General features: G+C 40.4%; 1 protein-coding gene across 1 annotated transcript; it reads right to left on the bottom strand.

Annotated features, from left to right (window-relative positions):
* Positions 1 to 14,417: 14,417 nt before the first annotated feature.
* Positions 14,418 to 14,627, bottom strand: LOC147423711 (uncharacterized). Its single transcript, XM_086501826.1, has one exon. It carries the CDS (start codon positions 14,625 to 14,627, stop codon positions 14,418 to 14,420), a length of 210 nt encoding a protein of 69 aa, XP_086357952.1.
* Between the last annotated feature and the right edge of the window lie 596 nt (positions 14,628 to 15,223).

The following is a 15,223-nucleotide window of genomic DNA, read 5'->3' on the forward strand; positions in this document are numbered from 1 at the left end:
CTTGTCTTGTTCGTCCAATCCGATGTACATAGTCTTCACATGATTCAGGAAAATCATAATTGATGACGAACTTTATGTCTTTCACATCCACGCTCCGAGCTGCAACATCTGTTTCTGTCATTATAGGTCTACTGCCAGATCTAAATTCAAAAAGAACCCAATGTCGTTGAGCTTGACTCTTATCATCATGGATAGAGAAAGCTCCATCCATCACTTGCTCCAGCAAATCTGTCAATTCGGAGTATTTGTGATTCTCAGAAACAACTTCTACAATCTGTAGAATTGAGTGATTGGCTTTCTGATCTTGTGAGCCAATGACAACTTCGTAAGGATTTTGTAGAATTTGTATGGCTAAACCCTTAACTTCTTTAGGCCAAGTTGCACTCCAATGCAAAGTCTATCTGTCAGGCCGAATCCAGGACTTAATTATTCTAATTTGAGGTTCAAAACCCTGCCGAGCATTTGATGCGCATTATCAAGGACAAGCTTTTGAGATCCTCTGATTACCCTTATGTCTGCTCTTTGTCATTGAGGACTTCTTTTTTCTTGAGTTATGTTGTGTTGTTGACCCAACGGTCAACACTTTGCTGTTGTTTTGGGTTCATCTGTTGCACTGCTTGTAACTTTGTCGAACCACAACAAGAACTATGATCCATTAGAGCGGACTTCTATCATCGTAACCATTCATCTTTTGAGATCCTCTGATTACTTTTGTGTCTGCTCTTCTTCATTGGGGACTTCTTTGTTCCTGTGCAATCATGTTGTTAGTGTTGTCTGCAGCTTTGTCAGTGTAGGCCATTCTTCGACTCGCCATTGAGGAGAAGTATGCTATGATCTGAAATTGGTGCTCCAATTCATTTGTCAATTGATTTGAGTAGAATTTCCTTATTGTTGATGTAGAAGGAATATGTACAAGAGGATGGTGATAGGTGTCTTTAGATTAGGGTCTAAAACCTGGATGACCAAAGGGAAAAACCCCGATGGGGAAAAAAATGCCTTTGGTATACGCTCTTATTGGAGTTGAGCAGTTGAACGTGAACTACATGTTCATGAAAGGTGAGTGCTTGGGTGAAACACGAAAAGAGTGCCTGATGCAAGTGCCAATTATGGGACACTCTTTATGCATATGAGAAATTTGTCACCAAAAGCATGCAATGTGAAAGAAGGAGATGATGGGTGTTTCGAGGAATAAATGTAGCACATGTGACATCAAAAGATGTCTCAATAGCTTCCACCTTTCCAAGAAGGGTTTTCGATGTAGAAGTTTCTCCACTCGTATATCATTGTGCTCAGTACGTGAGTGTTTTTTGGACCTTCTCCTTCACTTCACCAGACTTAAGTACTTAGACTTCGACTCTTTTGCTCACCTATACCAGCATGAGCGACACAACGTAAATATTCTCAACTCTTCTAGCTTGAGCAGTACCTAGAATAGCTAAGACGCTTAGAACACACAGAATATTACTTGAAGCTTTGGGACTAATACCTCACTCATTTTGTAGCTTAGCTACTCGACTCTGAATTTTATGACTTGTCGGTTGCATGTTGACACTGCTGATGACAAGTTCTTCGGCTGTTGTAGTGGCTGCTGAGACATACTTCGTGAAGTTTCATCGTTTCCCTGTACCTTCTTCTCTTTGTAGTGCTCAGGCCTCTCGTCAGTCTTTTCTTCATGTGGATTATGGATTTTTTAATTTTTTCTTAATAATAAACAAAGAAAATCTTAAAACGAACTTAACAAAAGAAAAATCATTCAAATAGAAATCTAAATGCACTATACACATGTCCCTAGGGGCTCATATATGGATTTTTTCCCCATACTCCTCTGTAACACTACTATGAGGGCATATACTCTAAATTTCGTCAAAAAATTATCACAATAAAACGCAAAAAATTCAATGCATCTCACAAAACATTTCCCTCTAATAGTCATAATATTAGGTCCGCATTCAGAATGCCTCCCCCCTTCCGATTTGGAGTCATCCTTTACGACAGGGTATCGCAAAGGGTATGTGTTGTGCTTGGGCAATTAAAAGTTGTGCCTATGCAGGCCTTGTAATGTAGCCCTATTATGCATACACAGTCAATGCATGGAAAAGATTTATGTTGTGCAAGATGTGTGTATAAGCAATTTTCTTATTGGCATTTGTTGGCGAGGCTTCCTATTCTAAGAAATGTAATGGTCTTTGAATCTCCTGTATCGTTGCTTGATTGAAGCGACTTGCTCTCTTCTAACTATATTGTAATCATAGGAAGAATTGTAAGAATTCAAGTGGTGATGCACTGACAGCAGTTTTGTTGTTCTTCTTTGGGACCCATTTCTTTGCGATTATTGGCTGTTTTGTTGCTGACGCTCGTTTGGGAACCCATACTTGCCCGTGCTTCATTTGTGTTTGAAGAGACTTCTTTGGGATCCACCTTTTTTTTGTGTGAGTCGACAGTGGTCTTTGCTTCAACCCTTGTACACTTGGTTGGGGAAGGGATTTAGGCTTTGAAAGTTGATATTGTGGTTGTTTTGGAATCCAAATGAATTCCTGACTTTTTTGTGCTTGAATCAACTTCTTTGGAGCCCAAACCTGAGTTGTGAAAGCTTGCGACTTTGTGATATTCTTACTCGTTCGTGCACGCTTTCCTTGTTTTTGGTTTGGTGTTGGATCTTGTGATTTGTCATTAGAGATATTTGTCTTCTCGATCCATATCTGTTTTTGGCCGATCTGGCTTTTTGGTATCCAGATTTGTCGAGCTTTTTTGCTTTGACTTGTTGTCATGTTCTTTTGACCTGTCATGGTTGTTGCTGAAGGGGTTGGTGATAGTGATGGCCTAAGTTGATGATAGGGGATGTCGTAAGATTCATCACTATCGCTACTATCCTCAGCAAGGTTGACTTCTTGTACTTTCCCTTGATTTTTTGTCTGGTAGTGGAAAGTTACTGTCTGTTTGCTCGTTGGGTGGTAGTTTCTTGGAGGAGTTTTCTAGCCCATTGATTAGAGCATTGTTAGCTCGTTGCTATGGTCGTATTCCTCCTAGCTGAGTCTTTTCATCCTTATTAGGAGCCATGTATGAGGATGCTTGTGGTGGCTGTGTCTTCACCGAGGACTTTAGAATCCACTTTTGATGCACTTTATTCGTGTAGCGATGACATTGATTCCCGGGTCGTTGATCTTCTCGAAGCTCGAAGTGTTCTACATAGTCATAGAACTCGTCGTCTTCTTCATCTTTTGATTCTCCACATTTCTTTGTTTGCTCCTTATTTCGAGATCTTGTTGATGTCTGGTTCTCTTCGTTTTCCTAGATTACTCTCACTGCAAAATAAGGAACGACATCATAGCCATTTTCATCAAAAAACTTTGTTGTGGGAGCACCCTCCACGGCACACACGTCTAGAGTAGACAAGATGTGTTCCCATCCAAAAGGCTCTAACTCTTCTTCAGGAAATGGTTCTGGGATATAGTCCTTATCCTCTATAACCCATTCTAGGATACATTCCTCAAGTTTCAAGCTACCACATTTTGAAGCTCCACACATCCACAGGTCTTTAGGCTTACCTAACCAAGCTGGAAGTTCTGATCCTGTTACTGTGGCGGAATCAAACTCCTCAACCGTTGTTCTCGTCACATCCCTATAGATATGGTCACTCAAGTTTACCTTTGTTATGGTTTCCATATGTCTCAGCTATATATGGTCATAACCCCAATCTTGGACCATTTTCAATTGTCGCATGAATGGTCTTCCCAGAATGATGTCATAGTTGTTCTTCTTGCCAAAGTCAACAACAGAAAAAGTGTGTTCATATTCAATGCCACAAGAAGTAACAGGTACTTTTTCTAGCAGTCCTAGGGGCTTTTCTTTGTGTCTGTCTACAAGCTGCAGGGTCATTGGTGTGGATATCAAGGTAGGTTTTCCCCATTTTTTCCAAACCTCTTTGGTTGCAATGGCCACACCAGCTCCACTGTCAAGGATTGGCATGGTTTTTACACCATTGAATTCCACAGGAAGGGTGGTGTTTCCATCTTCTCCCTCTTAATACTTGCCTACCCTGTTTAATGGCACTGGCCTAGTATTTAGTCGAGGCATTTCAAGCTCTTTGATGCCTTCCTCGATTTGAGTCATTGGGGTTTTTACACCAAATTTCTCTAGACATTTACCCACATTAGCCCACATGTTTGGTCTTATTCTGATAAACTCAGCTAACATTATTGTACAGGTGACTGGGGTAGATAGAATATCTACTAGCCCCTTTGAATTGATGGCCTTGTTGGGAGACAGTCTCTGTGATGGGACTACAACCACATATGACTTGGTATCGTACTCTCCCATGTAAGATGGTAGTGCTCTTAGCGAATGGGGTTGACTATCCATAGATTGTACAGATCCTTTTTCGCCCCAATACAATCTCACGTCTAGAATCATTTGAGATCCAGTCTCAAATTCCTCTATTGGTGGTAGAAACACTCCTCTTTCATCACCAATCTTGTCTACTCATCTTCTTAGGTCATCGGCTTCATTGGCCTCTCTGAGTTGTTTCCACAATTCGTCAAGACCATCTATCTCTTTACAATCCTCAGGTATAGCTTGGTGAAATCCCTCAGAAGAGTTATCCATGGTATTCAGTACTATCCTTGGTTCTAATGTTGGGTCTTTGAGGTTTGGCCTGTGCTCATGACTAGAATCAGGCTCTTTTAGTTCATGGTTTGGTGGGATTACTTGTGTAGGCATGACATGGATCACATCCTCAGGTTTTGCAACTGGTGGTTCAAGTAAAGCTTCGGCTGTTTGAATCATTCTCTTGCACATTTCAAACCTTTGCTTTTCTAGTTCCGCATAGGGATATGTCATCCACTCGTGTTCTTGGGTTTGGTTGTTTTTGAGCCTCACATCATAGGCTTTCAAGAGGGCATCTAATGTCTCATTAACCTTCTTTGTCAACACAGATCCTCCTGAACTAGCACTTCTCGGTTTCTCATCCATGGATGGTTCTTCTAGAGGTTTAACCATCTGTGTAAGAGAAGGTGCCTCCTTTTCCTCATGTTGTTTTATCTTCTCCTGAGCTTCGGTAAGCTTCTCAGCTAGGGATTTTTGCTCTCGTTCCCTACGTGCTTTCATCATAGTATTTCTAGCTTTCCAACTATTTCGTTTGCTCTTGGTTTTCTAACTAGGTGCGTCTGTGTTTGGTCCATCATCTGTCTTTGGACTCGTGTCACTTTTCGTGTTCTTTGTCTCTGGATTCTCATCAGCTTTCTTTTGAGCTTGTGCTCTCTTAACCACTTGCACTGGTACAACATTTTCGTTTTCTGAGCTACTAGGGAGCTGAACAATCCCTGATACATTTGTCGTGATTTTCCTGATCTGGTTTGGTTTTTTCGGGCAATCGGGGATCAAGTGAGTGATGCCACACTCACTTGAGTGATGCCACACTCAAGACAATAGGCATTTACTTCAGTGATCTCCGTATGAGGACATTGTTTGACCAAGTGGTTGTCACAAATTTTGTGACAATCTGTCTCTGGTTGAGGAGATTCTTTTAGCATTTCCTCTTGGCTATAAGCAAGCTTTGACGTAGATAAGCCGCTATTTGCAATGAATCTCAATGTCCTTTCGTCCATTTCATACCTTCTTTCTTTTGACTGAAACCGACAAGGTGGAGGTTGTACCGGCCTCACCACTCTATGTGTTTCTCTCACATTTTGTTGCTCCGAAGGGTAGTACCCATTTTGGTTGCTATACCACATTGTAGCTGGTAATGGCGTTGGTTTATTTGATGCTTCCATCATTGGCATGTATCTCATGTCTACCGGCATTCTAGCACCTGGCAGCGGAGGTTGTTGTCCTAAGACAAGCTGTGGCCTTAAAACTCCTACTGGTCTTGGCGCATTCTCCGTAATGTATCTAGGTGGAGTAGGTGCTTCTGGAACAGGTTGTACATACCTCTCCCTAGCATTTTCCATGCTATAATAGCACTCTTCCCCCGTATGGTTCGTCCATTTTCTCTCAATTTCACACCACTTCGGCTCTCCCGAATCAGACCTTACAAGAGGAATCAACCTCTTGACCAAGTCGTCGATAAGCTTTTCTTGATCAATAGGTGCCGTTGGCTTGGCAATGGACTCACTTATCTGTGAAACACTGTGCTGAGAGGATGTGTCATCTCCTTGACTCTTTAAGTCCTTTTCTTTGTATGCCTCATAGTTATCCACTAGATAAAGAGATTCTTTGATCAACTCGCTTAGCGTCACCCTCCTTATCATATGCAAATCCTTATGAAGGCCCGCATGTCTCATTCCCTGGATAAAGATCAGCATCAGCCGTGCTTGTGTAGGTAATTCCGCTCTTGGACAGAGCTTAACATATCTCTTGAGCCGTAATGATTCTTTGCGTACTGATTCATCCTCTTTCTATGTGAATCTATGGATTTGCGAGACCATGTTGTGAGCAATGCCTTTTGGCAAGAATTCTTCAATAAACTCCTCAAACAGCTCATCTAGGGTCTCAAAATCCCATTTTTCCACCGAGTCGAACCATGTAGCTGCATCATCTTCTAGAGTCAATCCAAATCCCGCAAACTGTGCCGCAAAATCTGAAACTTCCTCTACTCTAATCACTCTTCTAAAAGCCGTTACGTGATCTCTCAGATCTTTATCTCCGGAGTATTTTCTGTTTACCCATTTATGGACTTGAGATGGTCTAACTCGTCGATTGTCTACAAGTCTAACCAGAGACTCTCCCAATCCTTCTTTTGTTATCGCTCTTGAAGGGAATCTTGGTGGCTCTCTTCTTGGAATTCCTATAGGAATTCTCGTGTTTGGTGGAGGAATTTGTGGTCCTTCATTGACCAAATATCCACCTCTTTCTAGTACAGTCTGTGGATTTGTGCTTTCTACAACTCTGTATTCTCGTCCATACTTGTCGACAACTATAGATCTCCATTGATAGTCGACTCCGTATGTGTAGATATATAAGAGCTTGTAATCCGTTATCTCTTCTAGGTATGGATCTGAGCACCTATAAAGATTGACCTCATTGTCGTCAATGTATCTATATAGTCCTTCACTCTCATGACCAATCATCCAAACTCTCTCAACAAGATGGGTCTTTATCAATTGCAAGTTTGGAAGATCCATTGTGGGAGGATATTCCTCTATCGTCGGGATCTCCAAGCTTGTGTAAGCTGCGTTTGAATCTAGGGTAGATATGATTTTTGGGCTTAAGAGCTTTTGCTTGGTTCAAGTAGACTTAGCCCACTATGATTTGGTTAGGGAAAAGTCAAAACTATATCCAAAACCGCAACCGTTTCCTCACAATTCTCGCAAATTGTCGCTTTTAGACACCCCTGACTTCCGGATGCATTTTGAGGCCTTAAACGACGTTTTTTTTCAAAATTGACCTAAATGGTTGCCATTGGCATGCATTTAGTTCAAGTTTTTCTCTAAGATCTGTAGAGCTGCTCTCAGGCTACGTTTTGATATAAAAACTTTTCTGATCCGATACCGTTTGTGAAAGTTATGGCCAAAACAGTGAAATGCAGTTTAGAATGGTCAAAATGAGTCCAAATTCAATTTTAAAAGAAGATTTGGGATCTGTGTGACACTGTGAACACTCGTGTATGGTCAGAAGTACAGTTGGACCCTAGACTGGCCTAGAGACATACTACGCTTAGGATGTCTATATGCTCAGAATTTAACAAAATTTGGTCCAGAGACTCCCCTTTAGTCCAGCAACACAATGGTATACTCAGAATTTTATTTGGACCTAAAAATGGCCTTGAGACATACTACGCGTAGGATGTATTTTTTCTCAGAATGACTTGAAATTTTCACCCTAGCTTCTCCTTGATGTGTTGATCACAATGGTGTGCTCATAAGTTGGTTTGGAGTCCTAAATCAAGCTGGAGACATCCTACGCGTAGGATGTCTAACTGCTCGGATTTTATCCAAACTTGCACTATAGCTTCCCATTGATGTGCTAAACTCACATCTATTTTTACTTTTTGATTCTAACACCTATAGGTTGGTCAAATGATCCAAAATCTGCTCCAGAAGCCTGATGTCTATTCTGATGAATTCCTAAGTCAAATCAACTCCAAATTGGACCAAATTTGCTTAGGAGGCTTATCACAGGCTATATGACAGCATGGTATGGTCACAATAGAATTTTGGTTTTAGAATTATGCATTAGATATCCTACGCGTAGGATGTCTTTTTGCTCAGAATGAACCCAAACTTGGACCACAGACTCTCCTTAACACTAGGTTGGTAATGGGACACTTTTATGTCCTGAGACACTTTTATGTCCTGTTAAGTGACCATTTTCCTTGAATTATGTGAAGAGTTTCAAAATGGATTTTGAGGTTCTATCTATCTAGAAAGTTGTCTCATGAGGTGAAAAAAACTTGACATTTTTTTGGAATATCAATTCCATCTTTAACATTGTCCTTGCACAACATTTCACAACCTAAACTGTGTGAAAAAACGGGTCCTGTTTTTGGCTTTTTTCACATTTTTACAACTATACCACTCTAGAATTCATGTTTGTGAGGTCTATAATGCTAGATAACTATCTTTAGTAGTCCTCACATGTCCTGATGCTTCTATGGAGAAATAAATATTAAAGTTGTAAGTTATGGCCTAATTACAAAAATTGTCAAATCCTGTTTTTTAGCCAATTTTAGCTCTTCTATGATTTTTTTGGTGGATTTCATGATATCCAAATGCATTTTTGATTTTCTATGTCGCATATTGTAACATAAAGCTAACATTCCTTGAGTTTTGGGGCACCTAATACCCTATTTTGCATAGTACACAACGATGGTTGATTTTTTCAATTATAGAAGAAAACGAAACATTCTAGTATATCAAGTATAGTTTTTTCAATATTGTTAGTTTCTTGTGACAACTACATGCATTTTGTAGGTAGTAACCATATCTAGTCATAAGGATCAAATTTGGCTAGATATTGAATAGTTTCTATGGGATTCTACAACTCATAATGTTGAATGCAATTTTTTTAGGTTTGCTATATTTAACACTTCATCTTTGTCCCCAAGATTCCCCTTGGTAAGAGATGTATTATTCGTTTGACATGCTCCATGGCTCCTTATGAACATAAAGGACAATAGGGAACTAAGAAAACATGCATATATCATTTGTATTGAGCATGGCTATAGAAACTTTGATGATAGATTTGCAGAATGGTAAAAATTCAACTTTTTTGTACCTATTTATTTTGGCAAAACAAAAAATAGTGATTGAGAAGCAATCATATGTTCTGATCACCAACCCATTGAAGCTAACTAGGGAATTTATCTCAAGTCCTATAAAAATCCCTAATCTTCTTTTTATGCAACAAAACGTAAGAAACGACTGTTTTGATGAAAAATCACTGGTCCATCAACTTTGGAGGCTTGGTGTGACCAAAAACTGAGAAATTTTACAAGTTTCTTATTTTTTCCATGGTTAGTAGGCCTTGAACTATAACCTCATCAAAGGATTTTACAAAATGAGTGGATCTACTATGGTTTTGGAGGTTTTTTTCAAAACCCTCAAAGGACACTTTTATGTCCTGTTAGGTTGCCAACCTAGTGTTAAGGTGCTGATCACTGTGGTATGCTCAGAGGTTGATTTGGAGTGCTAAATCATGGTGAAGACATCCTAAGCGTAGGATGTCTTTTTGGCCTGTTTGACCCCAGACTTGTCCCACAACTTCCCCTTGATGTCAGCAACCCAATGCTATGCTCAGATTTGAGTTTGGATGTCAAAAGACCCCAAAACTAGCTATTCTTGCCTTTTTCAGTCAAAAATACTAAAGTCTGTTCAAAACCCAATTTTCTCACCCAAATGAGCTGAAAACTCTCACATGCACTCAAAACATCATGTATAACATGCACATGAAGTCACCCTATGGTTTGGTCTCAAAAATCATGCCTTGGACACAATTTGGGTAGGATGTCTGGCAATTCTCGTCTTTTGGCTTTAATGTGTCAAAATTTGGTCAAATCTCCACTTTCCAGGTGAAAATAGGGTAAAACCTACCTTCTAAACATAGTGGTAACCTCATATTTTCAAAAACGTGCCCACCCTGTAGACATCCTATGCGTAGGATGTCTATTGCTAATTTTTTGAGACTGAAGTGTCCCTCATGCTTCCTTATGCTCTCAGCAAGTGCAAGTATGCTTCACAATTGCAAAAACATGCAAAAATCACTCAATTAAGCCTTTGCTGAGTACCAAACATGATCCTCAGTACCAAATTCTCTACATTGCATGGTACCAACCTAAATTCATAGTACCCAAAAGGATCATTAGTAACAAATACTGTACATTGCATAGTACTAGCTTGAATTCATAGTACCAAAAAGGATCCCTAGTACCAAATCCTGTACATTGCATAGTACTAGCTTGATTTCATAGTACCAAAAAGGATCCCTAGTACCAAATCCTGTACATTGCATAGTACTAGCTTGAATTCATAGTACCAAAAAGGATCCCTAGTACCAAATCTTGTACATTGCATAGTACCAACCTTATTTCATAGTATCAAACAATATCCCTAGTACCAAATTCTGTACATTGCATAGTACCAGCCTAAATTCACAGTATCAAACAGGATACCTAGTGCCAAAGTGGGTACATGTCTGTACCCTGCATAGTACCAATTTGGAAACCTAGTACCAATTTGGGTACTTTTTTGTATACTACAAATCTACAAAATGGATCCATAGTTCCAAAATAATAACTTTCCAGATATAAAAAAGTACCTAATTGGGACTGTGCATCTTTACTTTGGAGCATTTCTAGCAAACAATGGTACTATGCATCTATTTGGTACTATTCAGAATCTAGAGAAGCTTCAAATTGGGTACTACTGAGGTAGGATTTGGTACCAAGTTTGGCATGCTAGGAATTGGTCAAATTTTGGCATGCTGGAAATGGTACTATGGAGCTGAGTATTCATACAATGATTGTTGGCTAACAAGTTGTGGTATTCTGTGTTAATCCAAGAGTAAAAAGGCGAGCAAGGATTACAGTGTGGGAAACACATATTACCTGAGAATCATCTGGAAGATGTATGGGATGTTTGATGACACATTTTTCCTCGATCCTGTGCTTACAGACATCCTTTTTGTTAGGAGAAACTCTTGTCTCGGATTTCCAGAAAGTGGCCACCAAATCTCTAAAGTCGATTGTGATACTTGTATGCAGAGGCATCTGTCTGTGACAAGCACTAAGTGGCAACACTTCATCCTCATCTTTCATTCCCAGTCAATTGCTTTCTGCCGCTATATTACGTCAATGAACACCCAAGGCATCAACAATTTTGGACTGGTTCACAGTGGTTATGCTCTGATCACCATTGTTCAGTATCATCGTCAAAGAGGTTCTCTTCACAAAAATCTCAGTTGAAGAGTGGGGCACTTTCAGCTGAGTCAATGTGTTGCAAACGCCGGAAAGAAGACTCGATTGCACATCCGAACTCCTCAACTTGGAAAATCGTTGATGACGCATGAGTTGCTCTAGAATTTCTTGTTGTTCTAGTGTTGTTAGTCCTTGGGTCTGCCGACGCCAACATCTAGCCATGGCTATGCATATATTGTTCCTTCATCTGGTTGTAGCAAGTTTAGCTCTCTTAGCAGGGTTGCGCTCCTTGTGTCGTTGCTCACGCTTCTTTTGTACCCAATAGTCCCGCAAAAATACTTGGTTGCTGACAGGTTCATGAATGCTCGTGGTTTCCATTATAGCACACTACTACATTTGCCCCCCTATAGCGACGGCTACAACGAAGAATTTTCGTCGCATTAGCGAGGGAAAAAGGCATCGATGTAGCCGTCGCTACTGTACGTCGCATAAATGAGGCATTTGATGAGGGCTATAGCGACGAGTTACCGTCGAATAAGTAGCAAAAATAAGACGTTTACTTTTCGTCGCATAAGCGGTGCGTGGAAAAATGCGTGGTCTAAGTGGCGCGTGGCATAAGCGACGAGTTGTTGTTTTTTTAAACAAAGACTGCATCAGCGACGCTTTGAACACGCAACGACTATATGACGTGCAAGGTTTCATAAGTGATGTCTCTCCGCTCCCTCTCTCTCTCACACACACACACAGTACATACAACAATCTAGCTCTAATGCTCTCTCTCTCTCTCTCTCTCTCTCTCTCTCTCTCTCTCTCTCTCTCTCTCTCTCTCTCTCTAGCTCTTCTACACACACATACAAACTCTAGCTCTCGAGTGGAACACACCCACCCACAAACTCTAACTCTCTCTCTCGCGCCGGTGTTCTTGCATTTGTGATTGCTCTCGTTGTCATATATTTGTTGGCATTTCGCATAGTAGTGCGGACGTTGATCGGACCGGTGCGTGCGTAAGCGATATAAATTTACAATTTCGGCTTCAAGATGAATTATGGTACACAACTCTCTCTCTCTCTCTCTCTCTCTCTCTTTTTGCTAATTTTTTAAGTTAGAACTTCAAATTAAATAAAAAAAGACGATCATGTTTTTTTATTAAAAATATGTATTAAAATAAAATAGCAGGCCCTCAAGCCAATATTAAAACTCAAACCCATGATTTTTGTCGTGTAGCAGACGTTTCTATAAGTCCAAAATTGGCTCCCTTTGTTTAATTAAGAAAAACGTTCTTGATGTGTAACAGAAATAATTCTTGCGAACTTCTAAAATGATCCATTGGCCAGCCGCTTCAGATCTCGTGAGCCATATGGCTTGCCAAGATGCCTCGTTGGCACGTGGACAAGCTATGTGGGCTCATGGGATCTCAAACGGCTCGCAAATGGGTCATTTTCAAAGTTCAAACAAGATGTATAACTTGTTCACATGCCTCATTGGCACGTGGGCTCCATGAGCTAAAGCTTGCCGATCGACCATTTCTGAAGTCCGTGATCAAAAAAACGCTCGCGGACTACTTTGGAAACGGCCCATTGGCGAACCATTAAAGATTCTGCGAACCCACATAGATTTTTCGCGTGTCAAAGAGGCATGTGGGCAAGCTATAGGACTTGCCGAGAGCTCAAACAGCTGCCCGATGTATTGTTTCTGAGCGTTTTTTGCTCGAGGACTTTGAGAACGATCCATATATCAACGAGTTGTTTGAGCTCTTAGCGAGCCGTATAGCTTGTCCATATGCCTCATGGGTACATGAACATTCCATGTGAGCTCACAAGAGCTCCAACGACTCGCCGATGGACCGTTTCTAGAGTCCACAAAAAAAAAAAAAAACTTGTCCCTATTTCATACAACTCGGGACACGTGGGTTTAACATGAAAATAAAGAAAACTTGGCACATGTCAGTACTTGGTACTTGGTACATGTTGATACTTGGTACTTGGTACATGTCGGTACTTGGTCCTTGATTTAATTTGGCTGTAGGTTCCATAATGAAACTTTGTACTTGCAATTGGTACATGGTCCATGGTATTAATTGCTCAATGTAACTTTGTCGTACGATAATAAATTAACATGAAAACAATAAAACCTCTTTAGTGTTAGATTTGGTATAAGGTACTTGGTACTTGGTACTTAGTACTTGGTACTTGATTTGGTACAAGATATGTAGAATATGACACTTAGCGTAAAATCTGCTACCTTTACAAAAAATATGAAAATCAAAAGCTTGTTAATACTAGAGCTTGACATAGAAACCAAGAAAACTTGTTAGTGTTAGATTTGGCAGAGTTGATTTAGAGTTTGGTATCAGGTTCCATAATGAAACTTGATAGTTGTCATTGGTGCATGGTACATGGTACGTAACTTGAAACTTGGAGTGTATGATGCTTGTAGTTGGTGCATGGTACATGGTACGTAACTTGAAACTTAGAGCGTATGATTCTTGGTACTGTGAAACGTCATAGTTCAAATCTTCATCTGAAAAGCAACATTGGAAGACCTTTTAACAATGTGTAAACCATCCGGGCGAAAAGCCACAGGCGGTGACCCAAATCAAGACAACAACAACTAAACAGAAAGACTAACGTCCCTAGCGATATTTCTTTTATATTCTTAAAGACTTGCACAAGAGTGCTATAAGATCAAAATGCCTTAATTTTGAGAAGTAGAGCAACTAACATAAAACTTAGGACTAGGTTTCACATGCCACATTATCATTTGGTAGCACAATGACCATGATTTCAATCCATCTTTTTTAAAAATATATATAAAGACAAATAAATAACATTGAGATGGTTACTTAGGTTAATTATCTTATCGATAAATAATTAATTGTTTGACAATAGACAAATTCAGTGATGCAATAAACACATGTCAGTATATATCATCAGTAAGTTTATGTACATGTGTCCAAAATGTGTGGTGATCAATCCTCACATATACAAAACAAATCGCATCATCACATACGATGTAGCAATGAACACTGAAAAATACATATATAACGATCCCAAATATGCAAAAGAAATCTCTACGCAGGATCGCTATGTGATCCATCACTACTGGAAGATTCACTATCATCGGTCTCATGATAGCTAGTGCCACCACCACTGGTCCGAGCCGTGGGACTGCGACTGTCCCCATCTCTGCGATCGTCACCATCATGGCCAGTGATTGGGCCGCTGCTCCTCTCAGCCTCTCGACGTCGCCCCTCGGCCTCCTGTCGAGCCACCTCTGTCATATGAGCCTCCCCATGCTGCTCCTGTATTAGTTAGTGAAATAAAAAAAGAATATATTATAGTTACCATGAAAAAAATCTACAAAGCAAAACAAAGATACGTACAAGTGGATCTGGAGTGTCAGTAAGTGTTTGACACAAAGCACGATAGCCGCAATATGTGGTATACTCTATCTCCTGTGCTGTCGGTGCACGACCATAGTCTTTCATCTACATTAAGACACTTGATGGCGAGGATGACTTTACTACCATTGGTGCACATGTCTCTCGCACACGGCACGGACAGGTCATTTGTCTTGGAGCTCGAGGTTTCTCAACATCCTCTACCTTTTCCATTGGAGGCTAAGATGGGTGGAGATCATCCACTCCCTACTCATTTTTACAGGATCTAGTACAGAGATACGATCGTAGATGATACGGAGGCTGGCAAGGAGGACCACTTCCTTCAGATGTAGTGGTTTTTGGCTTTTGGGGCAATTGCTACATGATTTCTCCGTCCACCATCAGTGGAGCGGGAGGAGGCGTCTTTATTGCACAGGATTTTCATGTGCCCCCTCATTCAGAGGTCACCCTTATGTCTTTTTCTGGACCTATATATA

The sequence above is a fragment of the Adiantum capillus-veneris genome, chromosome 26, assembly GCF_014529385.1.
Source record: "Adiantum capillus-veneris isolate H3 chromosome 26, ASM1452938v2, whole genome shotgun sequence".
Classification (NCBI taxonomy): Eukaryota; Viridiplantae; Streptophyta; class Polypodiopsida; order Polypodiales; family Pteridaceae; genus Adiantum; species Adiantum capillus-veneris.